We start from the raw sequence: 23759 nt of genomic DNA, 5'->3' as shown, positions 1-23759 counted from the left end.
CTAGAGAGAAACAGACAGGTAGGCGTGGATGGAGTTGCAGCCAGGCCAAGAAGGTGTGCATGAACATTTTCTGTTCCCAGGCACCTTAGCCGTGGGAGCACCCTGTTTCATCCATTATGCAAGGAATCTTAATAAGGGGTCTATTCTGTGCCATGACCTGGGGGGGTACCAGGGATAGGGGTGATCAGGGGAATTAGACCCAGCCTCAGGTTGTTACTAATCTGACGGTGAGACAGACACAAAAACAGAAAATCACCCCACCATGTAAAAGGGGAAGGAAAGGAATAAGAGACTAACCACAGGGTGAATCACAGAAGACTTCTCAGAGGAGGGGGGACATTTCAGCCAAGTCTTGGGGTATAGTACACTGTGGAAAATGCTGTATCATAGAATCCCACAGTCTTAGAGCCTGAAGAGACCTTAGACACCATCAGGTTCCCCCTACAATAGATGAGGAAACTGACACCCAGAAGAGAGGAAGTGACCTTCCCAAGGTCACACAGCAGGTTAGTGGCAGAGTAGACATGGACCTCACAAACCTCCCTAGACTCCCAGTCTAAAGCTCACCATCCTGCCCTCGGCTTCAGGGCAACCTTCTTGAGATACTTGGTCTTTGCCATGCCCTTTCGTCATCCACTTCCCTGGGTGCTCACTCCAGCCCGGTTAGGTCAGCAGAGTGCTGCTCCAAGGCAGCCTCACCCTGCTCATGCTCCCCAGACCAGGAACTGCAGCTCAGTGAAGTCCAGGGACCTGCCCGATGTCACACAGCTCAGAAGCTCCAGAGCCTGGCATAGAACCCAGGTTCCAGGCGCCAGGTCAGAGATATTTCTCACCCATCTTACAGGTGAGAAACCTGATGTGATGAGTACCCCGCTTTTGAGGTAATGTGCTCGCCAGGGTGTCTAGCATAGGAACACACCATAAATGGTAACTCTTACTATTTTTTTAATCCTGAAACATTTTATCCTTTGTCTTTTAGATTGGCAGGAAGGTCTGAGCCTCTGAGACCTAATTTTGTTTTCTTTTCTTGTTCAAAAGTAGCTAGAATATTAGTAGCTTCTAAACCAGGAGTGCAGCTTGGAAGGGAGTAATGGACAAGTCCAACTTGATAGAGGTGCCAGCTAATTTAGGTTGAAAGAAATGAAAAATGTTGGGATTTTCACATGAATTTGAAGAATGTTGGGCCATGAGGCTTAAGAATGAAGTCAGGGTCTCCATGAGCGCCTTGGCAGAAAGCTTCAGTGGACACAGTTGCTCAACCTGTTTCCTGAAGAGCAGTTGCATTTTGGAAGCCTTCACCTCCTCTGCCTGCAATAAGCACGAAGCCGTGGCTGGCCTGGAGCCCGAGGGGCTTGTGAATCGGGGCCTGTGTGTTTCGCACCATCTCACAGATGAGCCTTTGTGAAGGGCGGGCAACTCCACTCTGGCTGTGAAGTGGCCCCCCCAGCTGTTTGCTTTGGAGCTGAAAGCCCATTTAGATGGTGCTTCAAGTTAGGGTGAGTAAGCAGGGAGCTGGAGCACAGAATAAACCCAGCAAAAGCGCAGAACAAACCATGGGTTTTGGACAGCAACCCAGCGTATACCCATGGGACAGGGGCCCTGCCTCCTTTGCCCCACGCCCCGCACCCCCTCCATTGGCGTGAAGCCCAGGATGTGGTGCAGGCCCCGGAACTGTTCACGTGCCCGGCCAGACCCACGAGCACTTCATTTGGCGACGGGGACTCATCCTCACTTTGTTTTCACACATAACCGGTTTTTAATTAAATTTGACTTTTCCTCACATCTGTTCCGAAGGCCAGTCCCCTTTGGAAGTGGCAAGCACAAAAGCAGGGACAGGCTGGCAATAGGGAAAAGCAAATTGAGCCGAGTCTTTCAATCCCTTCTATTTTGGTGGAAAAGCAGGCGCCGGGCAGGCTTCTGCCCAGAGAATTGTTCTCGTCCGAGGGTCATTGTCCACAGAGATTAGTCCCCAAGCCTTGGGAATCCTGATCTGTCACAGAAGCCTAGGTAGGTAGCCAAGTGTGACCCTCGTGCCCAACAATAACTTTCTCGATGCTCGTTTTGTTTTTCTCTCTCCTCCCTCCGCTACCCCTCTGGCCCCTTCCTCCTCCCCTGGCCCTGTGTCCTCCCTCCTCCTCCCCACAGAGATCTGCGCTGCTGACTGTGGAGGCCACGGCGTCTGTGTAGGGGGCACCTGCCGCTGCGAGGATGGCTGGATGGGGGCAGCGTGTGACCAGCGGGCCTGCCACCCGCGCTGTGCCGAGCACGGGACCTGCCGCGACGGCAAGTGCGAGTGCAGCCCCGGCTGGAACGGCGAGCACTGCACCATCGGTATGGCGGGCCCAGGGCCCAGCGCACCTTCTCTGGTCTGCAGGACACCTCTGTCCGTCGGGGCCCCCGTTGCATGTGGGAACGGGGGCAAAAAGTCCTTTCATCTGACAACATTATGACTGGCCTTTCCTAGTTATCATTTGGGTTTAGACTCAGTTGGATCTCAACTCGGCATTTTCAACCTTATTTCTCCCGGTTTCCATTTCCCAGGTCCCAGTTAGCTGGTTAGTGTGCCTTGCCATTTAGCTTCTCCCAGGCTACATGCAGTATAGCTTTGTGTCGGGGAGCTCAGTGTTCAGGAATGAGGCAGATGACTGCCACTTAGCCCCTGTCAGTAAGTCCTGTCCCCTCTCTGAGCCTCAGTTTTCTCACCCAGAAGATAGAGATAATGATACATGTAAAGAGTGTGGCACAGGCTGGCACACAGTGGGAAGCCTAATACATGTAGCCATTGTTATTAATATAAAATGCATTATCTGGCTGGCGTGGCTCATGCTTAGCTCTGAGCCCTCCATGGCCACTGGCTCCTGGGTCAGAGCTCCCACAGAGGCCTGGAATCCTGGAGAAAGCTCCCCGCAGGCCCTAAGGCCGCATCTGCAGTCCATTAGGCCTGGGATCCCCCTTCCCCGTGCTCAGCTTCCATCCTGCTTGCATTTGTCTCCTCTCCCCTCTCTTGGGGTCTCCTTGGCACCAGCCTCTGCTGAAGCAGCACTGTTGGCAGCTTTAAAAACAAGCTGATCACTTCGTTCCCTTCTTTCTGCCTTTCCTGCTGGTCTTGTTGATTTTAAACTCAGCCAGACATTTTGCTTTGTTTATTATCCTGGAATGAACACTCACCAAAAGCTCTTTATTGAATCAACTAGTTTATGTATGTGTGTTTTAACTTCTTCCCCGTCCTTTTTTTTTCTTTTTTAATGAAGGGTCTGTGATCAGATGGTGAGCACATGGCTTTAGAAGGCAGGATTCCATGTGCCTTTCCGTCTCGGAAAGTGACCTCTTGGGTCCTAGAGAAACTGGAAGACACGCCCCAAAGCTTTTGAGAGACAAAGGAATTTTGAGCAAACAGAGCTACCTCTTAGCTCTCGTGGGTTTTTAAAATCTTCATTCTTTTTGGTTTGCAGCCTGACATTAGTTTATATTCTTGATCCCCATCCTAGCAACCTCACTGGCTGTAGAACATCTTACATTTATTAATATTAATAACAATAACAGCTTCTAATTTTTAAGTATTTACAACGTGCTGAGCACTGCTAAGAACTTTTACTGTATTATTTTATTCTCTTAACAATCACCCTGTGAAGCAGTATGTATTATTTCCTCTTTTTCAGCCTGAGGCTCAAGGTCATATAACTTAAAGAGGTAGAACAGGAGTTTGAAGCTTGATTTTCTCTCCACCAGCTGCTAGCTCTGCAGTCCTTGCACGACAAAGCCCCGGTTTTCTGCTGGGGCATCAGCTCCTTCCCAGAGGCTGTGCACTCAGAGTTCTTTACCTAACTTGCCCCAGCCCCCATTCTCGACAGAGCCACTCCATGGTGACAGCAGCCCTTCCTGCTTTTCTCCAGCAGATTGTGCCATGTGATCTTACTGTACGTGACTTGATGGCTTCTTTATGTATCACCCTACCTCGTGATTGTCCTGGGAACCCCTTAATGAGGGGGGTGGCCCTAGTCATCCGAGGTACCTTCTTCTATAAACTCTGCTTTCCCCTCACCTCCACTTTTCTGGGTGACTAAGGACAGAATGACCTTTCAGTCTCCTGGCCCAGAAGAAGGCTCATCCCTATTAAAAAATAAAATAAAAAAAAAAATCAGAGCTCAGAGAGAGCACATTCTGTTTTCTATCACTTGCTTACCGAGTCCTCAGCTCACCTTACCAAAATTCCAAAACATTTATAAGTGTCAGACAAACATTTTTATATGATAAAAGCATCTAATCTGAGTCAAGTGATTAGGGATTTAGGGAAATTCTCCTTTAGTCCAATCACAGATGATTCTTGCCAGGGCTTGTGGGCAGGCCTCGCTACACACAGCGTCTTGTGGATATGCATCACCCTGGCTTTAAGAAAGTCTCTTTTATTTTGATGCCAAGGAGTCAAACCATTTTCTCCTACCTCCCTAGCGCATCCTGTTGTCACTCTTTGAGAACGGATTCCTTCTTGGGGTTGCAGATGCTTTTTCCCCTCCAGATAAGAAATACGTCAAGGTAAATGTGCACAATAGAAGAGGAAGGTTGACAGTCCTAAATACCAGCAAAATGACATAGGACATTGAAGAAGTAATGGACTAGTCATAGTGGCTCAGGTGAAAGGACTTTGGCTCAGAATTCTATTACCTTTCATTGTGTGGTGAGCGTTTTCTTTGTCCTTGTCTAATTTTCCTGCATGGCAACCTTGTGTCTGTGGGTCTCTGCTGTGGCCAGCTGCATCCCCAAGAGAAAGCCAACACCTTCATGCTGAAGGAGCACTTCAGTAACCTTGTAGGATGTAAGGGAGGGGAGGGGATGCAAATGAGAGGAACAATGGTAGGTGCCTTCCTTTTCTTGTTGAAGTAGAAATGAAAAGGAGAAATCCTTCTTTAATCTTTGATGGGAACAAGAAGCATTTTCTTATGTTTCCAGGGAACTTCACTCCCTGCGAGGGTAATTTAGGAAAAGAAAAAAACTGCTGATGTGAAAAGTTAGAAATTCAAAGTGTTAAATTTTCTCTTGTTATCAGATTTCATTATTATACAATAGGCCATTATCATGCAGCTAGTTCCAACACTGCAACATAGTCATTTCCCATATCGGAGAAAGAACTGGTATCCAAGACACTGATTCAGAGACCTCCATGCTGTGGAAGCGAGAGAGGACGGCCTGTTTATTTACACATGGCTGCCCTCCTTAAACAGGAAAGAAGGATTTGATTACTTTACAGCAGGAATAAAGAACTTAAAGAATAAGACAAACCTGGGCTCCTTATGGCCAAGTCCCCAGCGTAAGAAACTTTTTACCCCAATGACATTTCCCAGAGCAGATTATTATGGTAGGAATTAAATGTCTTCTTTTGGAGGCTTTGGCCCACCTTATCTTTTATGGAAGCTACTGGATTTTTCTGAAGAGAGGTTGGTTGTCAGAATAAAAGGGAATTTAACAGTGGCATCCTCTTTAATGACAGTGTTTTTGTCAAACAGCAAGAATACTTCACATTCACTCCTAATTCCTTATGTTGGGAATTATCTGTCTCTTTGCATCTTGAAGAAAGATCTTTCGTGAAAGCACACGAGCAGACCACGTGGTTGCTTGGGACTTCAGTTTCTCTGTCCTGGGTCACAGAATGCAGTGGATGGAGATAGTCCCCAGGGTGACAGAATTCTGGCCCCTTCCCCTGCTACCCACAGAACCGCACAACCAACAGTACGAAACTGAGTCGCGTGCTCCTAAGATATCCCACAAAGAAAAAGGGATTCTTCAGTTTTGCTCTTGATGCTGATACTCACCATTGCATATATAAAGCTCAGTTTTCCTAGCCCAGAAGTTAAGGTAAGATGGATTGATCTGTATTTTTTTCTCAAGTATATGTTCAACATCAAGTCATCAAATACATATTTTTGGATGTCTTTTCAAGGAATTTTATGGGTCCCTTAAACCTGGGGCTTGACCTCTGATTTCCTCTGAGAAAGCTGAAAATAATAGTTAAATTTAAGAAGGTGTTTAATTTTTTCCTATTTCTTTGAAAACACTACTAACATTTTGGATCAATTCTTTAATGGTTATTTTATTCACCTCAGTGCCCTTTATCTATAAAGTCTCAAAACACCTGTAGGAAATGCCAGCTTCTGATTACATTTGTAAAATTCCAACCTTGACCCCAAAGCTGTGATTGTTCAAGATGCCAAATATACGGAACTCTTTACTAGACTTCAGGAGAGCTGTCCAATCATATAAATCCTGATTCTTAAACAAACGCCTCCTCTGGGAGTACAGATCAAAATACTACTCTGATGATGCAATTACTTGAATGAGCAAAACCAGACTTCACGATGAGGAGGAATTAGAAAGAAAGGCCACAAAATCTTCTGGAGCACTTTGTCCACTTTTGCATGGTAGCTCTCAGGATTCTTTTTTGTAATCAGATGATCCCTACCCAAGAGCTCACAAATCACTCAACAAGGTATCAGCACCTTTGCAATAACCCTGTGGTTATCCCTCCTCAAAAGCATTCACTCACAATAGCACCTGTGATCTGGCAGGACAGATGCTGACAAGGAGAAAGAGAAAATGTACAGGGATCTACCTCACGGTGTCAGAGCAAAAGTTTGATTTGCTGATGGTTCTGGGAGATTTCAGCCCACACATGGTAGGGATGGGAAACTGCAGGAAAGTTACTGGGCTTTGTGAGTTTCTCTCAGGGTGGGTGCCACTGACCACTTATTCACCAAGATCGTTCATCCAAAGAGAGAGGAGCATTAATGTATCCAAGATCTTAAAAAGAACATCTCTTTGGTGGTTTGTCATCCATGTGAAAGAAGTTCAGATGATGATAACCGCCAGACGCGTCACCTGCTGCAGTGATCCTTGTTTAATCTGGCCTGACGTGTACCAGTGGTACAGCTGTAAGAGTTGACCTGAGGCTCCGGGAGAATAAGAATGGAGATCCTCTTGACATGTTCTGCATAACCTTTGATAGGAGGTCCTGGAAGCTTCTTGAGATTATCCTAAGAGAAACTTTTGGAAACTTCTGTTGGTGCAGGCAAGTCAAGGAAAGAAGTTTTCATGTTGATGGGTATAGAAATGCCAAAGAGACCTAAGACCTCACAGACCAACCTCACACCAAAGGCTCGGAGTCTGTAGCATAAAAACTATGTGCCACCACTGTCTCCAGCTTCTGGCATAGTGACAGGAATATAGCAGGAGCATAAGAAACGCTTGTGCAATGCCAAATAAATAAATAAATAAGTAAATATGGCCCGAGAGAAAAGAAGTCCTGAGGAAAAAGATGCCAGAGTTTTATGAAGTCCTGAATCCACCTTCCATAATGCAAACTTACGGACTTTTCATGAGCTTTTCTAAAAGTTGGTACTTTACAATCATGAATTTTAAAATGATTGTACTCAAGAGCATGTGTGCCAAGATTTTCAAACAATGAAAGCAACACTAGTACAGACTTCTACACATGCCTTTTATAAATAGATGGCATTGGAGTTCAGAGACCCGGTTGTCACTTCCGTTTTCAATAGCCAGAAGCAGAAAGCTCTATTCCCTTCCCAGAGTACTCTCGGACTTGGTATTAACTGTGGTTATCAGCTTTGGGATTCAGCGCAGCTTGAGGTCTCTTTGTAGCAAAGGAATCTCTTTCAATTGTGGAGTCAGAATTTGAAGTTTTGAATGTCTACTCTTGTCTCCTAAAAACTCACAATTGTTGATAGTAACCTGAGCCTGCCTGGATTACTTCCACTGGCTTCTCTTCCTACCTGTGGTCTGGAGAAATTAGTAAGAATTTTTTAAAGACATTAAAAATATATTTACATTTAATAGAGACCTTCATTACTATATGGTTCTTAAAAGTGAAATGGCATTGAAAGAGAGAGACCTGTCTGAAGTCAGCCCATGGCTGTGAGGAGAGGATCCTATGGATAGAGTGGATATAATCTTTACTCACCACCGGAGCCATGATACCACCATTTAGTTTGGAGACGGTCAAGAAAGCTTTTCTCATCAGAGAACTCCCTCAAAGTGGATGCTGCACGGTGGTATGGCCCTTTGGATCCCAGTGATAGCATCTCAGCCAGCCTAGCCATCCCTGGAAGAGAAACCTAGGCTCACTCCACCTCTTCTGTAACTGGATTCAGAGTCATTACAAGAACTTAGGATTAGGACTCTCCAAAACACTCTATAGATCTGAAAGCTAAGAAAACCACCTGAGCCAGGAGATCCTATGTGTTCTTGCTCTTTGATAGTTTATCCTAGGAGATGATATCTAAGAAATTTTAGAGCACTTTGCAAAATTAGATGACTTAGCATGACTAAGACTAAAGTGACAGATGAACCAAGAATCAAGAAATCTTTCCCCTTAGCCAGAGATGTTTCCTACACTGTTTTTCTTGTGGGCTGTCCCTATTTTTCATCGTTTGGCATTACACAGCTTTGTTTATTCACTCCTGCTTAATAAGCCACTCTCCTTCATGTTCTCCTCTTATATCCTCCTGTCTCGTGGAGCATCTATAAGAATGAAGGGAAGCATGCAGGCCAAGTTAAAATCTCCTCTTCCCAATTTTCCACTTGGCTGTGCAGCCTCTGGGAGCATATATCATCTTGAAACAGAGACCACATGGATACCTGAACTAAGAGCATCTACCAGTCTTCTGAGGCTAATATATATTGATGAACAGCAACAATGTCTGTTTTATCCAGAGGATTGAAAAAATAAAATTTATATTTTTTTATGAAGAGAGTAAGAATGTTCTTACAGTTTATAGAACCCTGGGGATTCCAGATAAGGCCACACCATTGCAGTCCAGTCCTGTTTGATGGGCTTTCGACTGATGTGTAAAACGGAGCTGAGGATGGCGTGCAGCCTGGCTGAATGCATCAGCTCCTTCAGGGGGCTGCAGACTATCTGCCTTTGTGGGAACATGCTAGGGGGAGGTGTAGGGACACAGGGAAAGGGGAGCCCCTCTTAATCGCCATGACTCCAGCCTAGGTAGGGAAGGTGGAATGGTTTTACTGATTTGTGCTGGGAATGAAGAGGCCTGCCCTGCTCTACACACACAGCCAGGCACCCACATGGATGCACAGTGGGATTTATTTCAGAGCAATCTTTGACAGCCATCCTCACAAGTAAGCGAGACCTTAGATGGCCAAATAATTCAAGGCTTGGACACAACCCCTCTGTTGGAAGACAAAGCACACATCATTCTATCTTTCGAGTTAATAAGCACTGAGAAGTAGTCAGGTTTGCTTTTCTTTTTCCTGTTTTTCACAGTGACCTCCATTGCCCTGCACCTCCCCTTCTGTGTAAGATGCACAGAGGAGGGAGGCATCTTACTTAGAACACCGAGCATTCTGCATTCAAGCATGTGTGGGCACATGTGTAAGTGGAAAATTCAAGAATAGCAAACAGATAATCTAGCAGTGTATTTGACCAAAGACTCAACCCAATTCCTTAGTGCATATCAGAGATTATTCAAATTTTGCATATTTCTAAATTCCAGCTTCTTGGGAACACTTCTGCCCAGATGGGGTGCACTTGTTCTTGGTGTAGCTGCTCCCCCTGGAGGGAGGTCGGATGCTGCTCTGAGTAGACAAAGGGGCAAGTTCTGGTTTTCCATAAATCTAGGCAAACCGAACAGAGCAGTAGTGTGGCCACGTTTGCAGCCTCCCATCCTCCTTTCTCCTGTTTTCCCGATCCGTATGTTTTCTCATTTATATGATCACGTTTCCAAACGCCTGGATCACAGAATGAGTTGAAGTTCCTTTTGGCCCTTCTGGAGAATTGCTTGCTCTCCCTCCTCCCCTCTCGTGTTGTCCTGTCTTTGGTTTTATTTTCCCCACTGTGACAGAGCCCTGTCCCAAACATGAGACACAGCCCCCTTTGTCTCCCTAGCACCTGGCATGGTTATGTGGCAGGCAGTATTGCAATTACTCGAGCCTACCTTAAATGTCCTGTCTTTTATCTCCCAAGCTCACTATCTGGATAGGGTAGTTAAAGGTATGGTCTTCCTTCCTCTATTTTCCTGTTGTCTTTGTGTGTGTGTTTGTGTGTGAGCATAAAAGAAGAAATGTGTATATAAAAATGTATATACACCCCATAAGCATGATGTCTAGATGCTGCTATATCCCCAGTTTTGTCACAGCATCCACTGCCCAAAGGGGATGCCCTTGGTCACAAGGTAGTTGGTATACCTGGAGTGCCATTCTCCTCCCAGGTTGCTCAGATCTGTTTGTGACATTACCATTGTGGTGCTGTCCTCTCCTCTCCCCACATACATGCAGCACTCGCCCTTCCCACCCCATCTCATGTCACCCTGCCCATTCCTTATGACCTCTGGCCCATCAGAATTAAGATCCTGGGAACCAGGATGGGTGGCCTGAGAGAGGAGAGACCCAAGAGCAAGTTCAGAAATCTTAAGGACTATATTCTATTGCTGTTGTGTTCATTCATCCAGCAACCGTATATGCAGCCCCCACTGTGTACTAGGCCCACGGGCCAGGCTCTGGAGACAAGGGGAAAAGCAGACCCCTGACCTCAGGGAGTGGATGGTTGTTTCGTTGGTTGGTTTGTTTCCCTTTTCAGAGAAGGCCTGACTTTGGTAAGTTTTATCTTTGAAGAGTGTTCCCTAAAGGCAAAGTAATTCCTTCCAATTTAAACATTTACATTAATTAGATGGTGCCTAATTTTCCAAATAGGCCTCATTGCTGTAAGAATAAGTCTCAGAATGAGCAGATATGTGTGCTCTTAAAAGACTCTCTGTGCCTTGAGGAGAAATACCATGTCATATTCATCTTTTTATCCTCAGACCCTAACACAGCACCTGGTAAGAAATATGTGCTCAATAGTTAGGGACACATACTCTGGAGTCACACTGCCTGGGTTTAAATCCAACTCCAACACTTGATGAGCTGGGTGACCTTGGGCAAGTTAGCCTCTCTTCACTTGAGAGTCTGTAGCTATACAATGAGGAAGCTAGCAGGACTCACCCCACAGGGTTAGCATGGGGATTAAGTGAAATAATGAATATAAAGTGCTTAGAATATGAGTAGGAGCTCAATAAGTGTGAATTATGCTATTTTATCATATTCTTACTCTTATTCACACTCCTGATTTGGAGAAGGACTTCATTAGCCAGATTAATTTTTGAAACTGTAAAACAAAAGGCTAAATTGGCTTTGTACAAGAGAGAGCAACTGCTGTTTGAAAATGTATGGAAAAGGTTTCAGGGAAACATAACTGACTAAATGCTTTTCGGCTGGGACAACGTTGCCCGATACAACAAAAGTGTTGCTAAGACCCGTCGGGTGGGTGGGAAGCAGGGGCCTTCCCGTTTCATGCGCTGGTCCTCAGCTGAGAATAAAATCATTCCAGCGAGAAAAAGTACCTCTGAGCCTCTTTAAAACAGGTATTTCACACATTATCAGAGGAATCTTCAGGATGGACTGAATTTAATTATGTTACCATCTATTTGTTAGATTTTTTTCCTATTATGTGAAGTTTTTTCACATCCGTGAGCCTTAAGTGAGTCTGTGATTTTTTTTTTAAGGGAACAGATATAATTATACACATTTGATTTAAAAAGGAAACTGAAGTTGAGGGAGTTGAGTGGCTCATCCTAGGTCACACTTCCAGTAAGTGACAGAGCCAGGACTTTGGATTTCCTGGCCTGTCCACGTTTCCAACATTCCACTTTCTATCACCGTAAGTCACCAAGAATGTCCCATAATTTCCAATGTGTTTTCCTCCAAACCATATCTTCCAAACTGGCACCATCACTGGGAAGTGGCCCATATGCGCTCTCAAACCACGTGTTCTGATCTTTAGTTCAGAAAATATCATCACCAGACCTTTAGTTGGATTCGGTCAACGAATCACAACTTGCTTTAAAAGATGAATGTTTCTTGGAAAAATCTAGGTCTGAACGAAGCCCTCATCTGGCTGACGTTCTGGTATAATGGATACTAATTCTAAAAAAAGAATTCAGAGACCTTACCATGCAAGCTCAGGACTTGTCAGAGTGGAGTATTTTGCAGTTCAGAGATAAACAAGCTTTTGTTCATTGCTTTCCTGTTCTATTGGTGGAGACTAAAGAAACAGCATTCATTCAACAAATATGTTGAAATCCTTAAAAGCCAGGAAATGTGGAAACTGCACAACAGATATGGTCCCTGATCTTGGTGTCCCTGCAGTGTAGCAGAGAAGACACTAAAATAAGAATTCCAACAAAGCGTGATGAGGGTTAAGGAAAAGCCAAGAGCCACTTAGCAAGGAGACCCCCCCTCCCAATTTGGTCAGGGGCTTTGTATAATAGATTGTGGAATTTAACATAAGGGTATGAGAGAGCCGCTGAAGGTTTTTAAAAGCAGGATGATGATTTGATCACGTTTGGATTTGGAAGAATCCATCTGGCCATATTGTGAAAGAAGAGGGGGAATGTTGAGGACGAGAAGACCAGTGAGCAGACTGTTGCTGTCAGCTAGGTAAGAGATGATGCTGACTCTGTCTAGGGAAGTGAATGTGGAGAGAAGTATAAGAGGACAGAAGCAAAACATAAAGAAACAGGGCACTTTTTTATATGATAGGCATATCACATAGCCCCCTTGCCACTTCACTAAAAGATAAATACCTTCCAAGATTCTGAAAGTCTTCTAGTCGCACTGATGCAGCTGCCAGGGGGCTGCTTCCTGGGCTTAAGCAGAAGGTTGACAATAAAGCAGACCTTTGTCATTTAAAGAGCATCGTTTCTTTTGAAAAGCTCAGCCCTTCTCTAACCCTTAAAATTACATTATTTTGGCTCTAGTAAATGCCTGGTATGATCCTTCCAGAAAGGATTGTTAATGTCACTTGGGCTCTCTGAATTATTGATGAGTTTGAGGGTTTGTGGAATTAATCGGCCTCAGCAGTGGGTAAGGATGGGCATATTGCTTTAAGGAAGTCAGCAAGTCCCCCTGGAGGCGGCTTCCTCATGCTGGCTGATGGGGCTGTGATTTTCCCAGGAGCAAATTGCTGGATAAGAGCAAACTTCATTCCTCCCACAGGTACTCAAAGTCCCTCTGAAACCAATAAGACAGTGCAGATCCTCAGGGTATAACTTGGTCCATTTGAAGAAACTGACTGTGGATAGTGCCCCTGTGATTCCACATCTAGGGCTGACCCTCCTTGAGAACGCCTGCTCCTTCAGGCAGCTTCCAAGCATCATGGAATGTGTGTACAGGTGCTGTGTGCTCACGGCTCACTAGAGCAAGGCTCCCAAAGGGACTTTCATGGAATGGAATATTACAGGGTTGTTGGGGGGAAAGAGTTCTAAAGTCAAATTGGAAAATGCTCTAGTAATCAAGTAAGCAGGTTTCTTATGATAAAACTTTTCAAAGCCTTTAATATATTGATATTCAGTGCGACTTTCTAGGATAAGAGTATAGAATGCCGTGTTTTCCAAACATATTTGACTACAGAAGCTTGTTTTTGAGGACCTCATAGAAACTAGTATTTCACACAGTGCACTTTGAGAAGTATCGTTTGAGATTAAAGACCCATTTTAAATTCTTCCTGGAACAAAGTAGGGTACAGATAAATAGAATATAAAATTATTGAGGGCAGGGGATATATCTCATCTCTGTATACCCCAGAATTAATACAAGGTCTGGCATATAGTAGCTGCTGAGTATGGTTTGTTGAATTTAAGAACAGAATCATCAAATTTGAAATTGTTTTGACCTTCTCTATGGGGTCAGTTATGCTGGAAGGACCTAATGGATCATCTCATCCAAACCCTTATTTCATAATTGAGAAAACTGAGGCCAAAGAGGGAAAGTGACTTTCCCAACTTACCCACAAGTGAGTCAGAAGGTACCAGAACCTAGGTCTCTTATCTCATTCATTGATTCATTTCAACAAATATATACTGAGTGCTTGCTATGTGCAAGCACTGGTCTAGCCCCAAGGTTGCCTTTATAGAGAGTACATTCTAATGGAGGGAGTAAGACAATTAAACTGATTGCAGAATTGGTCATTTAAGTATACTTGGGACAATGGCTATTGAGAGAAGGACAGTATGCTAGGAAAGCATGAGATGGTGGCATGCACAGGGACTCACGGCCCTGAACCCATCAAGCCACCTCCCACCACACTGCATGTGGACCCCGTAACCCCAGAAGACAAATACCGGGCTTGTCTTAACCCTCTTTGGCAAGGTTGTATTTATGAGGACCATAGCTTTTAACCCAAACATTGATGCAATTCGGGCAGGCAAAGGGTTTTCTTGTTTGTGAATTTCTTAGTGAAGTTATACAAAGTTAAAACAAATACATCCAACAATAATAATAATAGCTACCATTTATTGAATGCAACTTATGTTACCCACTGTGAGAAATGATTTGTATACATTTTCTCATTTAATCTGCTCAACAACTCTTTGAATTAGGCATTGTCTCCATTTTACAGATGAGAAAACTGAAGCTTAGAGTTAAATAATTTGCTAGTCATCACATGAGGTTATAAGTAAAATGATGATGCTGGGATTTGAACTGAAATTTGTCCAACTCCAAAGTCCTTGCTCTGTTATAACACACGGTTTGTATTAAAAAATTTAGAACTATGTGGTGTGAGATTGGAACTACCCTAGAAAATCGGGATCTGAAAATTTTAACAAGTTACTTATTTTAGAAATGATCTCTGTAAAGTGCCTAACGGAGTAGCCAGCCATAGTAGACTTTCAGTATATGGCAATTGTCATTGTCATCACTGTCCTGAAGCATCTAAACCAGGATTTGGCAAATTATAGCCCACAGACCAAATCTGGCCCATCACCTAGTTTTGTAAATCAAGTTTATTGGAACACAGCCGTGTGCATTCACTTACAGATTGCATGTGGCTGCTTACAGGCTACAAGGCAGAGTTGAGTAATTGCAACAGAGACCATGTGGCTCACAAGCCTAAACCCTCCGGACTTTTACAGAGCAAGTCTGCTGACTCTGATCTAGATAACTGCCTCCATTTCCTATTTTGCCTTTCTGTGAGCCCTACCTGAGCTTATGGGTACAACTTGGAATATTATATCCCTCTGCCTAAAATAGAGAGAAGGTAAAGGTGAGTGGAAGATTCAGATATCGCGTTTGAGCTGTATGCCAGGCTTTGTGTATCAGACATGCATAATCTTATTTAATCCTTCCAATACCCCCATTTTATAAGTAAAAAGACTGAGTCTCAAAGAAATTAAACAATGAGCCTGAGTCACACAGCCACTGACTGGCACAGCCAGCCTTTGGTATGGCTCTCAAGCCTGCAGTCTTAGCAAGAGATATTCTTTGCATCTTATAAGAGGCTACATCTTAGAGCAAAAGAAAGCAGTTTATTACCATTCTTAAAGATTGGAACCTACTTCCTCCAAGACTAATTCCAGCTACAAATGAGGCTTAATTAAAAATAAGTCCCAGCCTTTGGACAAAAATTGAAAAATTTTTTTTTGTAGAGACGGGTCTCCCTATGTTGCCTGGGGGGCTGGTTTTAAGCCCTGGCCTCAAGCAATCCTCCTGCCTCAGCCTCCCGAAGTGCTGAGATTACAGGCATGGGCCACTGTGCCCAGCCATGTGGACAAAAATTGAAATGAGACTAATTGGGGAAAGGAGGAGGCTATGATTGCTTAGATCGCTAGGGGTGGCTGATGTTGGCTACCAAGTTAGAATGCGTAGGTAGTCACCTGCATGTCACAGCGCTGTTCCTGGAGCCCACTTCTTTCTCAGTCACTTTTGGGGGTGGACATGCTGGTGTCTTCCCATCTTTCCCAACAGGCTTCTGCTGTGCGGAGACCACATAGTCTACATATGCTTCCAAACTTCTCAAGGAGTCCCTCCTAGGCTTGGAGTACACACTTGATAAATGTTTCTTCCTTTAAATGGAAAACACAATGGCCAGACTGATTGATTGTGTGCTGTGTTGAACATCTCAAGTGTAAATAAACATGTTCTTTTCTTTCACTTTGGAATGACAGTCAACTATCAAAAGTCCCTGAAGTACTAAAGTCTTAGATTCTGATTGATCAGCCATTTAGTGAGTGCCCACCGTGGGCCAAGTCTTGTGCTAGACAGCCACTTTCACATCCGTTGTCCCACTTAAGAATAATGGGTCAATTTTCCATTATTTCATGGCAGAAAATTCAGTTTGTAGCCATATTTGGAGCAATTTGCTGCTCATGATAATAAAACAAATTAAGCTCTATAGCTAATAGAGTGCTTTCACATCATACCTTTCCCTGAGACTGAGCAGGGGCAAAGAGAAGATGGAAGACATGACAGTGACAGGTGATCTTTGATAGCCCCTCTGAGAAGGGGTTGGCGGGTTTATTAAAGTAAGGGCTTGAATGAAAACCAAGCAGCAAAATAGAAGCTGAAGTGAACCATGTAACTTAACATATTCTCAGACATAGATTTCTGAGCCACAGATTCACAGGGGCTTGAAAGGGTGGTAATAAAAACCCTGTATCTACTTTAATAGCAATAAAAACTCCCCACCTTATCATATGATCAAAGCATAACCAACTCAGAGTCTGATCCTTCTTGATTAGATCATCCACAGCCCTCTTGGATGGCCACTCCTGTGTTAAGTTCCCACCATATTTTGTACGTCTCCTTCAGGGCACCTAGCAGTGAAATGTTTCGCTTACACGAATTTGTCTCCTTTGATAGGCTGCGTGCTCCTCAAGAATAAGAATAGGTCTTATTCATTTCCATACCTCCAGTGCTGGCTCAGAGAAGTGCTTAACAAATGACAGGCAGATAGGTGTGCAGACAAAAGTAATGGGAGCAGAGCAGCCTGCACGCACCCGCCTTGCACTGGCAGACAGCCCTAGTTAGTCTCTTTTGGGACAGTCACTGGGGCTCCTCTGGGTGCAGAGCCCTCTTCTTAAATGTAGCTCCAGACAAGATGGTGAGAAAAAGACTCAAGCCCTCTTCCTCCAAGCAAAAGCAGTTGTTTAGGAGAAAATAAGACAAAATTAATGACATGCCTAAGGCGCAATAAAATTGACCTGGTAACAAGAGTTGGAAAAAGTATAGTCCTTTAGAATGACACCCAGAAGTGCAGAGGGACATGAGGAGTAAACAAAGAGGTATTTCCTTTGTTCCAAACAGCTACCAGAGACAGGAGAAACACACGAGGATGAATAAAGAGCAAGGATCAGGCAAAAGCTCTATTGGTTGGATTCTGCCAGGCCCACGTCCACTGACTCCAGCTCTGGAATCCAGATTGAAAGAGGGGGTTTTAGATGCAGGAGGTGTGGGTTTCAGGCCTATCCCTGCCACTTCTGACCGTGCCATTTTGGTAAGTCCTTTTACCATTCCGAGCCTCAGTTGCCTTCTCTGCAAAGCGGCAATTCCTAATGACACTTGCCTCCCTGGGCTGCTGTGGCATCAATGTGCTGATGGATGTGAAAGCGTTTTGAGAGTTGACAGGTAGAGTGTGTGTAACGGCAATTGGCTCGGGGAGATCAGACCTCGACTCTGTGTACTTTGTCTTGCAGAGGGTTGCCCTGGGTTGTGCAATGGTAATGGCAGATGTACCTTGGACCTGAATGGGTGGCACTGTGTCTGCCAGCTGGGCTGGAGAGGAGCGGGCTGTGACACTTCCATGGAAACCGCCTGTGGTGACAGCAAAGACAACGATGGAGGTAGGACTCTGGCACCCATGGGCCCCCGTACTCCAGGGGGTGGGAGGCACAGAGCAGAGGGTGGGCATCACTGAGTCCGCAGGCCACCAGCACACGAGTTGCCCAGTCAAGGGGGAGGGCCCCAGGACAAGCAGAAACTGCACACGTGGCCTAAGGAATGAGTGCATATCGCTAGTTGTTCAATGAATTATTTAAAATGAACTGTAAATGAAATCAATTGCCATGCAGCAGCCAGTGTAGAGGAGAAGGCATATGGAAGAAAGGATTTTCAAACAATGCAACAGTGGAATGAGTTGCCTGGCCCAGTTATGCGTTCCCCCTGGCGGGAGGTGGATAGGAAGAGCCATCTAGTTCTGCATCACGGGAGCTGCAGAGGAATGCGTACCTTTGGTCAAGGTCTCGTCTCTTCTGAGTCTGGTGATATCCATTGCCAAGCATACCAGGGGACACCATTATAATAGAATTTGCTCTTGCTTTGAATTTTTTTCAAGTATTAAACAGTCAAAGCCCAAGAAAGAAGGGGCTAGTCTTGTAGAACATTCATTGGCTGAGAGGAAAGAGGCCTAGGTTCTAATCCAACTCCGACTGACTCCCTGTGCATCCTTCGGCAAGCTGCTTGCTGTCTCTGGGTCTCACATTCCCTATTTATAAAATGAGGCCATCGGACCATAGGGACCATTTCAGTCCTAGTATCAGTCGTAGTCTTAGCCTTCACTTTTCTGTTGTATAAACTTGGATAAATACAACCATAATGTCCTCTACTTTCTCCCCTGGAAGATAGATTGATCCCTCCTGATTCTACCAGAGGAGGTTATTAGGAGAATAAAAGGATAGAGATGTGAAAAAAAATCAGAACAGTTAACCCTTTCTTTCTAATGGTGGCCTAACACTGGCCTCATCCAAACATGTTTATGTGGTTCCCTTCTACTTATACAAAGGACTTTCTAGTATATTGCACAGAGTAGGAAATCAATAGGGCAGAAATGCAGCATCTCAACCTTTGGTAATTTTCTGCTTAAAGGGATTCTAAAATCTCCAAACACCATAAGAATTAAAAGGCCAAGTGTGTGGTATTGTGATTAGTGTGATTCATTTGCCTTGAGCTGGCCCCAGTAGCCTAGAAATGGCTATTTTGGGCCTTGGAGCCAGCTTTTAGGCCTTCTATCTGCTCCCTAAGCCCAGGAGGTGAGGGGGCCTGATGCACCAGGCCTGGGCCCAGGGGAGTAATTGTCAACAGGCTCTGGGGGGCTTGGCCACGGGAACTAGGCAGAGATAGTAGGTCTGTGTTCTTTGTCCAACATCTTGGAGGGTTGAAATTTCCCTTAGTGTGGAGTTCCTTAATTTTTGTTCTCCATAAATATCCAGAGTTCTTATTTTGGAATCAGGCACTATCCAGACATAGAGATGAGTAAGTCCTGTCCCTGTACTCCAGGAATTCAAATGAGAGAGAAAGATCCAAAGTTAAGTGCTAGTGGACTGTGATAAATGCCATTGTAGAGTGATATATTGGTTGTTGTGGGAGCAGGAGAACATTCATCAAGAAAGTGACACTTGCATAGATAGGAGTTTCCTGGAAAGGAAAGGGCTTCCCATTCAGAGATGGCATCGTGGGCAAAGGCAGGCAAGGCAGGGAAGCGTATCAGGCATCCCTGTCTTCAGGCAAGATAAAGTGTGGTATATTTGCTCTTCATAGGAAAGAGAAGCCAGCCCAGATTACCTGCATGATTTCCTCAGCATTCCCCTTTGCTTTGCCCGTGTAGGCACGATTCTAATGACTAACAGTAACACTCATGTAACAGAAGAGAAGGGGAGGAGCCACACCATGGCCCAGTCTTTCTCCCTCAGGAAGCTCACAAACATTTGGAAAAAAATGTCATCCAGACGTCTACATCGAATAGGGGTAGAATTCAATAAGTGCCTCTATTTTAGCCATGAGAGGGGATGCAGCATAATCCCAGAAAAATAGTTCGGGCTGGAAGGAAACAGTGTGAGAGTCTCGCTGAGTGGTGGTTCTTGGCTGATGTGACTCAGGGGCTTGGAGATGGACTCAGCAGAGCTTGATGTTGAGTAACATGACGGAGAGGGATGTCTGAGAACTCCAGCTCCCTCACCTGTGTTTACAGACAGCAGAACTGGAGCCCAGGGATGGGGGACGACATGAGATGTGGCATAGTCACACAGAAAGTCTTTACACGGCCTGGCCTAGGACCCTATACCCTTGAGCCAGTCCGCATAGCCCTGTGAACCTAGAGCACTTCGCCTTCTCCTGGTGACTTCTCCTGCTGGACATTAGCGTGAGCACTTACTCAGATCCACATGGGCTGCGGCAGTGCCACAAAGCCAACCAGCGTTTGGTGATAACTTGGATGTCATTTTATAGTTTGCAAAGCAGCTGTGCATCCCCCCAGCCACACTGTGAGGTATGTGGTATTGTTATCCCCTTAGTATTCCCTGAGGATGAGGAAATGGAGATTGAGCAAGTATTTTGCCCAGGTCACACAGCTGGCCGGCGGCAGAAACTGCCAGCCTCTGTGAGGTCTGGCCACGTTAGAGCTTTCCGCTGTGCCCAGACCTCGGACACATGGCGCCATCGTAGAACACTGTGGCCCCTCAAGTTATCTGAGAACCTCTGGTTTCTCTTCTTTCCCAATTTGCTAGGCTTAAAGCAACCCTTTTTAAATTAAACTTGAATTTCAAGGTTCATTAAGAATGCTGTGGCAGTGTTTTTAAACTGTGAGATGGAAAAAAAAAAAAGCTACACAGTATGACGGAGTTGGGAGTAGCTTTATTGCTTTATTGGTTTGTTTTTGTTTTCATGTATGACTGCTGCCTAGATTTAAAAGCAGAACACAGATCCTGAAGGTGACTCGGTGACTGCCAGCCTCCTGATACTGTCGGGGCTGCCCGATCCACCCGCCATGCCTCCAGACTTCACCCCGCACCCTGGGTGGGGCGAGCGCCCAGCGGGCGGCAGGCGCTGGGGCCCTGACTCACCCACTCAGGGTGAAGCCCTCCGTGTGCCCCATTCCTGCAGCATGCGTTGCGAAGCCCCTGATGAAGTGTAGTCACCTGCATCTTCTCGCTTTATACTCACTGATCCTCCCATGGGGATGTTCGTTTCATGTCCGTTTCCAGGATAGTGAAGCTGTATCCCAAAGACACTAAATGACTATAAATGAGGATAAGAATGCTACCCTGTGGGGTTGCTATGAGGATTACAGGTTTATTTAAAATGCCTGAGAGGCAAGATAGCATGGTGAGACAGAAACTGTACCCAGATTGTCTGAATTCCACTCCTGGCTCCCCCGTTTGCTGACGGTGTGACCCTGAGTGAGTTACTCAAGTTCCTTCAGACAGCTCCTCACCTGCAAATGTCGGTTGTCTGTCCTGCTCCTTTCCACCCGCAAGCACAGAAGCATGATGTATATTATAAAGGATATATTCATATATAAATAATTATTTTTAAAAATTGGAATTATGTCCTCTGTAAAATTTTATTCACTTAAGGTTATGAGATCATGATGTATTTCACCATATAACAATGTGCTTTTACCTTTTTCATCTTCTTTATTAAAATCTGTATTCCAGACTGTTACATGCTCATTGCCCAAATGAAAAGAATTCAGATGTTTATAAAGGAAAACAAAAACCATCATTTAGATTCTCCCCAAGTGCCAGGCACTGTGCTGGACACTCTGTGTACGTGATCTCTAGCCCGCACAACAGACTTGCATGGCAGACATTTACATGCAGGGAAACCAAGCCTCAGTGAGCTGAAATGATGTGCCCAGAGTCACACAGGGATCAGTGGGAGAGCTAGGATTAGATTAGAACCCATATTTAAAAAGAAACCAGAATAAAAACTCCACTGGAATTTAAACAACCAGACATCTTTTGATAAAGGATCTTTAAGCAGCTTCAAGATCTGATAATCTCTTTCAGTGCTCTTGGCCCCGTAAAAAACAATCATGCGTTGCAACAGATAATCGAGAGACGCAACCTAGAAGGAGGAATCTCGGGAAAACTGAGAACAAAGCTCTCTGTCCTCCCTTCTCCTCCCTGTTTCCTATTGCTGGAATGGAGATTTCACATAAAGCCGCAGAGTTTGGTCACCCTTCAGATGATCTCTAAACCATATTTCTCACGATAAGAGACAGGAGAGAAATTGACCTTTAAAAATCTTGTGTTCTAAGGGGCAGATAAAGATTTTGCAAGCCTTTTGAAAGAATGCACAGAATTTATTATACCAAATGACAAAATCTTCTCCCGTGTGTATAGAAGGGGGGCACATTCCACCTCTACCCCCAGGGCCTCCCCAGGTGTTGCTCGCAGCCTGTTGTAAAACAGTTCTGTGGCCAGACTGTACACAGGAGTGAGATGAGGTTGGCTGATGGGTCGTCAAGCCAGAGGGAGAGTTAAGCTTGCAGAGAGGCTGATATCCATGGGGCTATCAGTTTAAGGAACCATGCAGACAATTGCAGTACAAAGTTTATTAGTCCATAGATTCCCCAAACCTGCCCCAGCCCACATCCCTGTTCTCTTTCTGGCACATCCTTGTCTATCCTGCTCAGTTTAAGTATTCTCTCTTCTAGGCGTTATCCCGGCCCCCAGCCTGAGTTGGGTGCCCACCCTTGGGCTCCCACAGCCCGTTCTCCTGCTTTCCTCCTCAGCACTCTCTTGCCTCTGTCTGGCCTACTTCACTGAACGCTTTGGAGGCACGACTCTCTTTGTTCCTGTACATCCAGTGCCTAGCACAGGGCCTGTGAGCCTCGTGATAGGTGTTAGACACACATTTACAGGCTTGTCCCCTGTGCCTCCTGTCTAAGGAGAGGGATGCGCTTCCTGTGGAGAATGGCTTCCATCGCACCCTGTGGCCCTCGACAGGCCCTGCCAAACTGACTGAGCTATTTGATTTGGGATCCTCACATAATAATTCCTGCAGTTGTTCATTCGTTCAACAAATATTTTGGTTACTGTGTGCAAGGCATTGTGCTATGCATTTGAGATACAGAAATAAGCCAATTCCTGCCCCCTATGGAGAGGGGACAAGGCCGGGGGAGCCAGAATACCCAAAGCATTGATATAAAGAGCTGTGCTGTGGAATAGTGCCTAACAGTTGGATGTGAAGAAAGATTGGGGACCACATTCCCAGCTCTGCCCCTTCACTAGCAGTATGATGTCAGATAAGTCACCAAACCTCAGCCCCAACATCCTTGTTTATAAAGATGAGGAAGTTAGCTGAGCCCATTTAATGGAACTCTCCTGCATGCCTTCTACTTCCTGTGAAATTCCCTGTATGCCAGCTGCCCCTGGAGATGGTCAGTGGCATGCAAAGGCCAGGAGGTGGCTGTCAGGCAGCCAACAGCCTAGCCTGCGCCCCCTACCTTCCACCCCTGATGAGGCCGCGGTGAGAGAGGCAATGAGTCACCCTCAGTCCCACCACTCCCTGGCAGCTGTTAAGATCTCACAACAAATGAGAAGCTGCTTCTATTCAGGACCGTGACTGTTCTCTCAAAGAAGGGCCAGGCGGCCAGCAGAGCACATTTCCGTGGCCTAGCACCTGTCTGCAGAGGGGGCTCCAGGGAACAGCCACCAGCATAGGAAGGACACTAAAATTTCTTTCATTAACTTACTCATTTACTCTACGACCTCAACCTGAAAGGTCAGCAGGGCTTACCGTCTTGGTTTTACATGAGTAAATTTTGTCTCAGGCTTAGGAAAAATGTGCCCAAGGCCTCATGGCTAGAGTGACAGCTCCAGAGGAGGAACTGGGTCTTCAGGCATCTAGCTTGGATTTCTTGCTCCCACACACCCTTTCCCTAGTTCTCCAGGTCACTTGACACCCCACAAGGTAGGCGCTGAGAGGGATGCCAGAGGAAGTGGCCTGGCCCTCATGCCCCGTTGGCGCAGAGATGGAAATGTAAGCCGCAGCCCGCACTTCGTGCACCAGCAACATCTGAACGCCAGGGGGCCTCAAATTCGAGGGTCAGGAGTGTGTGGACCACTTTGGAATGTGTCATTTAGTGCCTTAAGACTTGGCCCCTCTTTTTTCTCCCTTTTCTTTGTTCCCCACTCCCC

The 23759-nt window shown here is 45.3% G+C and overlaps 1 protein-coding gene across 1 annotated transcript in view; it reads left to right on the top strand.

Annotated features, from left to right (window-relative positions):
- The window catches only part of TENM4 (teneurin transmembrane protein 4), a 431524-nt gene that overhangs the window by 314545 nt on the left and 93220 nt on the right, over nucleotides 1-23759 (top strand). The window contains exons 13-15 of the mRNA XM_012651003.1: nucleotides 2146-2331; nucleotides 9992-10018; nucleotides 17535-17681. Coding sequence (XP_012506457.1) covers nucleotides 2146-2331; nucleotides 9992-10018; nucleotides 17535-17681 — 360 coding nt within the window. The remainder of the gene's footprint in view (nucleotides 1-2145; nucleotides 2332-9991; nucleotides 10019-17534; nucleotides 17682-23759) is intronic.

Source organism: Propithecus coquereli, unplaced genomic scaffold (assembly GCF_000956105.1).
Source record: "Propithecus coquereli isolate 6110/MARCELLA unplaced genomic scaffold, Pcoq_1.0 Scaffold344, whole genome shotgun sequence".
In the NCBI taxonomy this organism is placed as follows: domain Eukaryota; kingdom Metazoa; phylum Chordata; class Mammalia; order Primates; family Indriidae; genus Propithecus; species Propithecus coquereli.
This window is presented reverse-complemented; position numbering and strand designations above follow the sequence as displayed.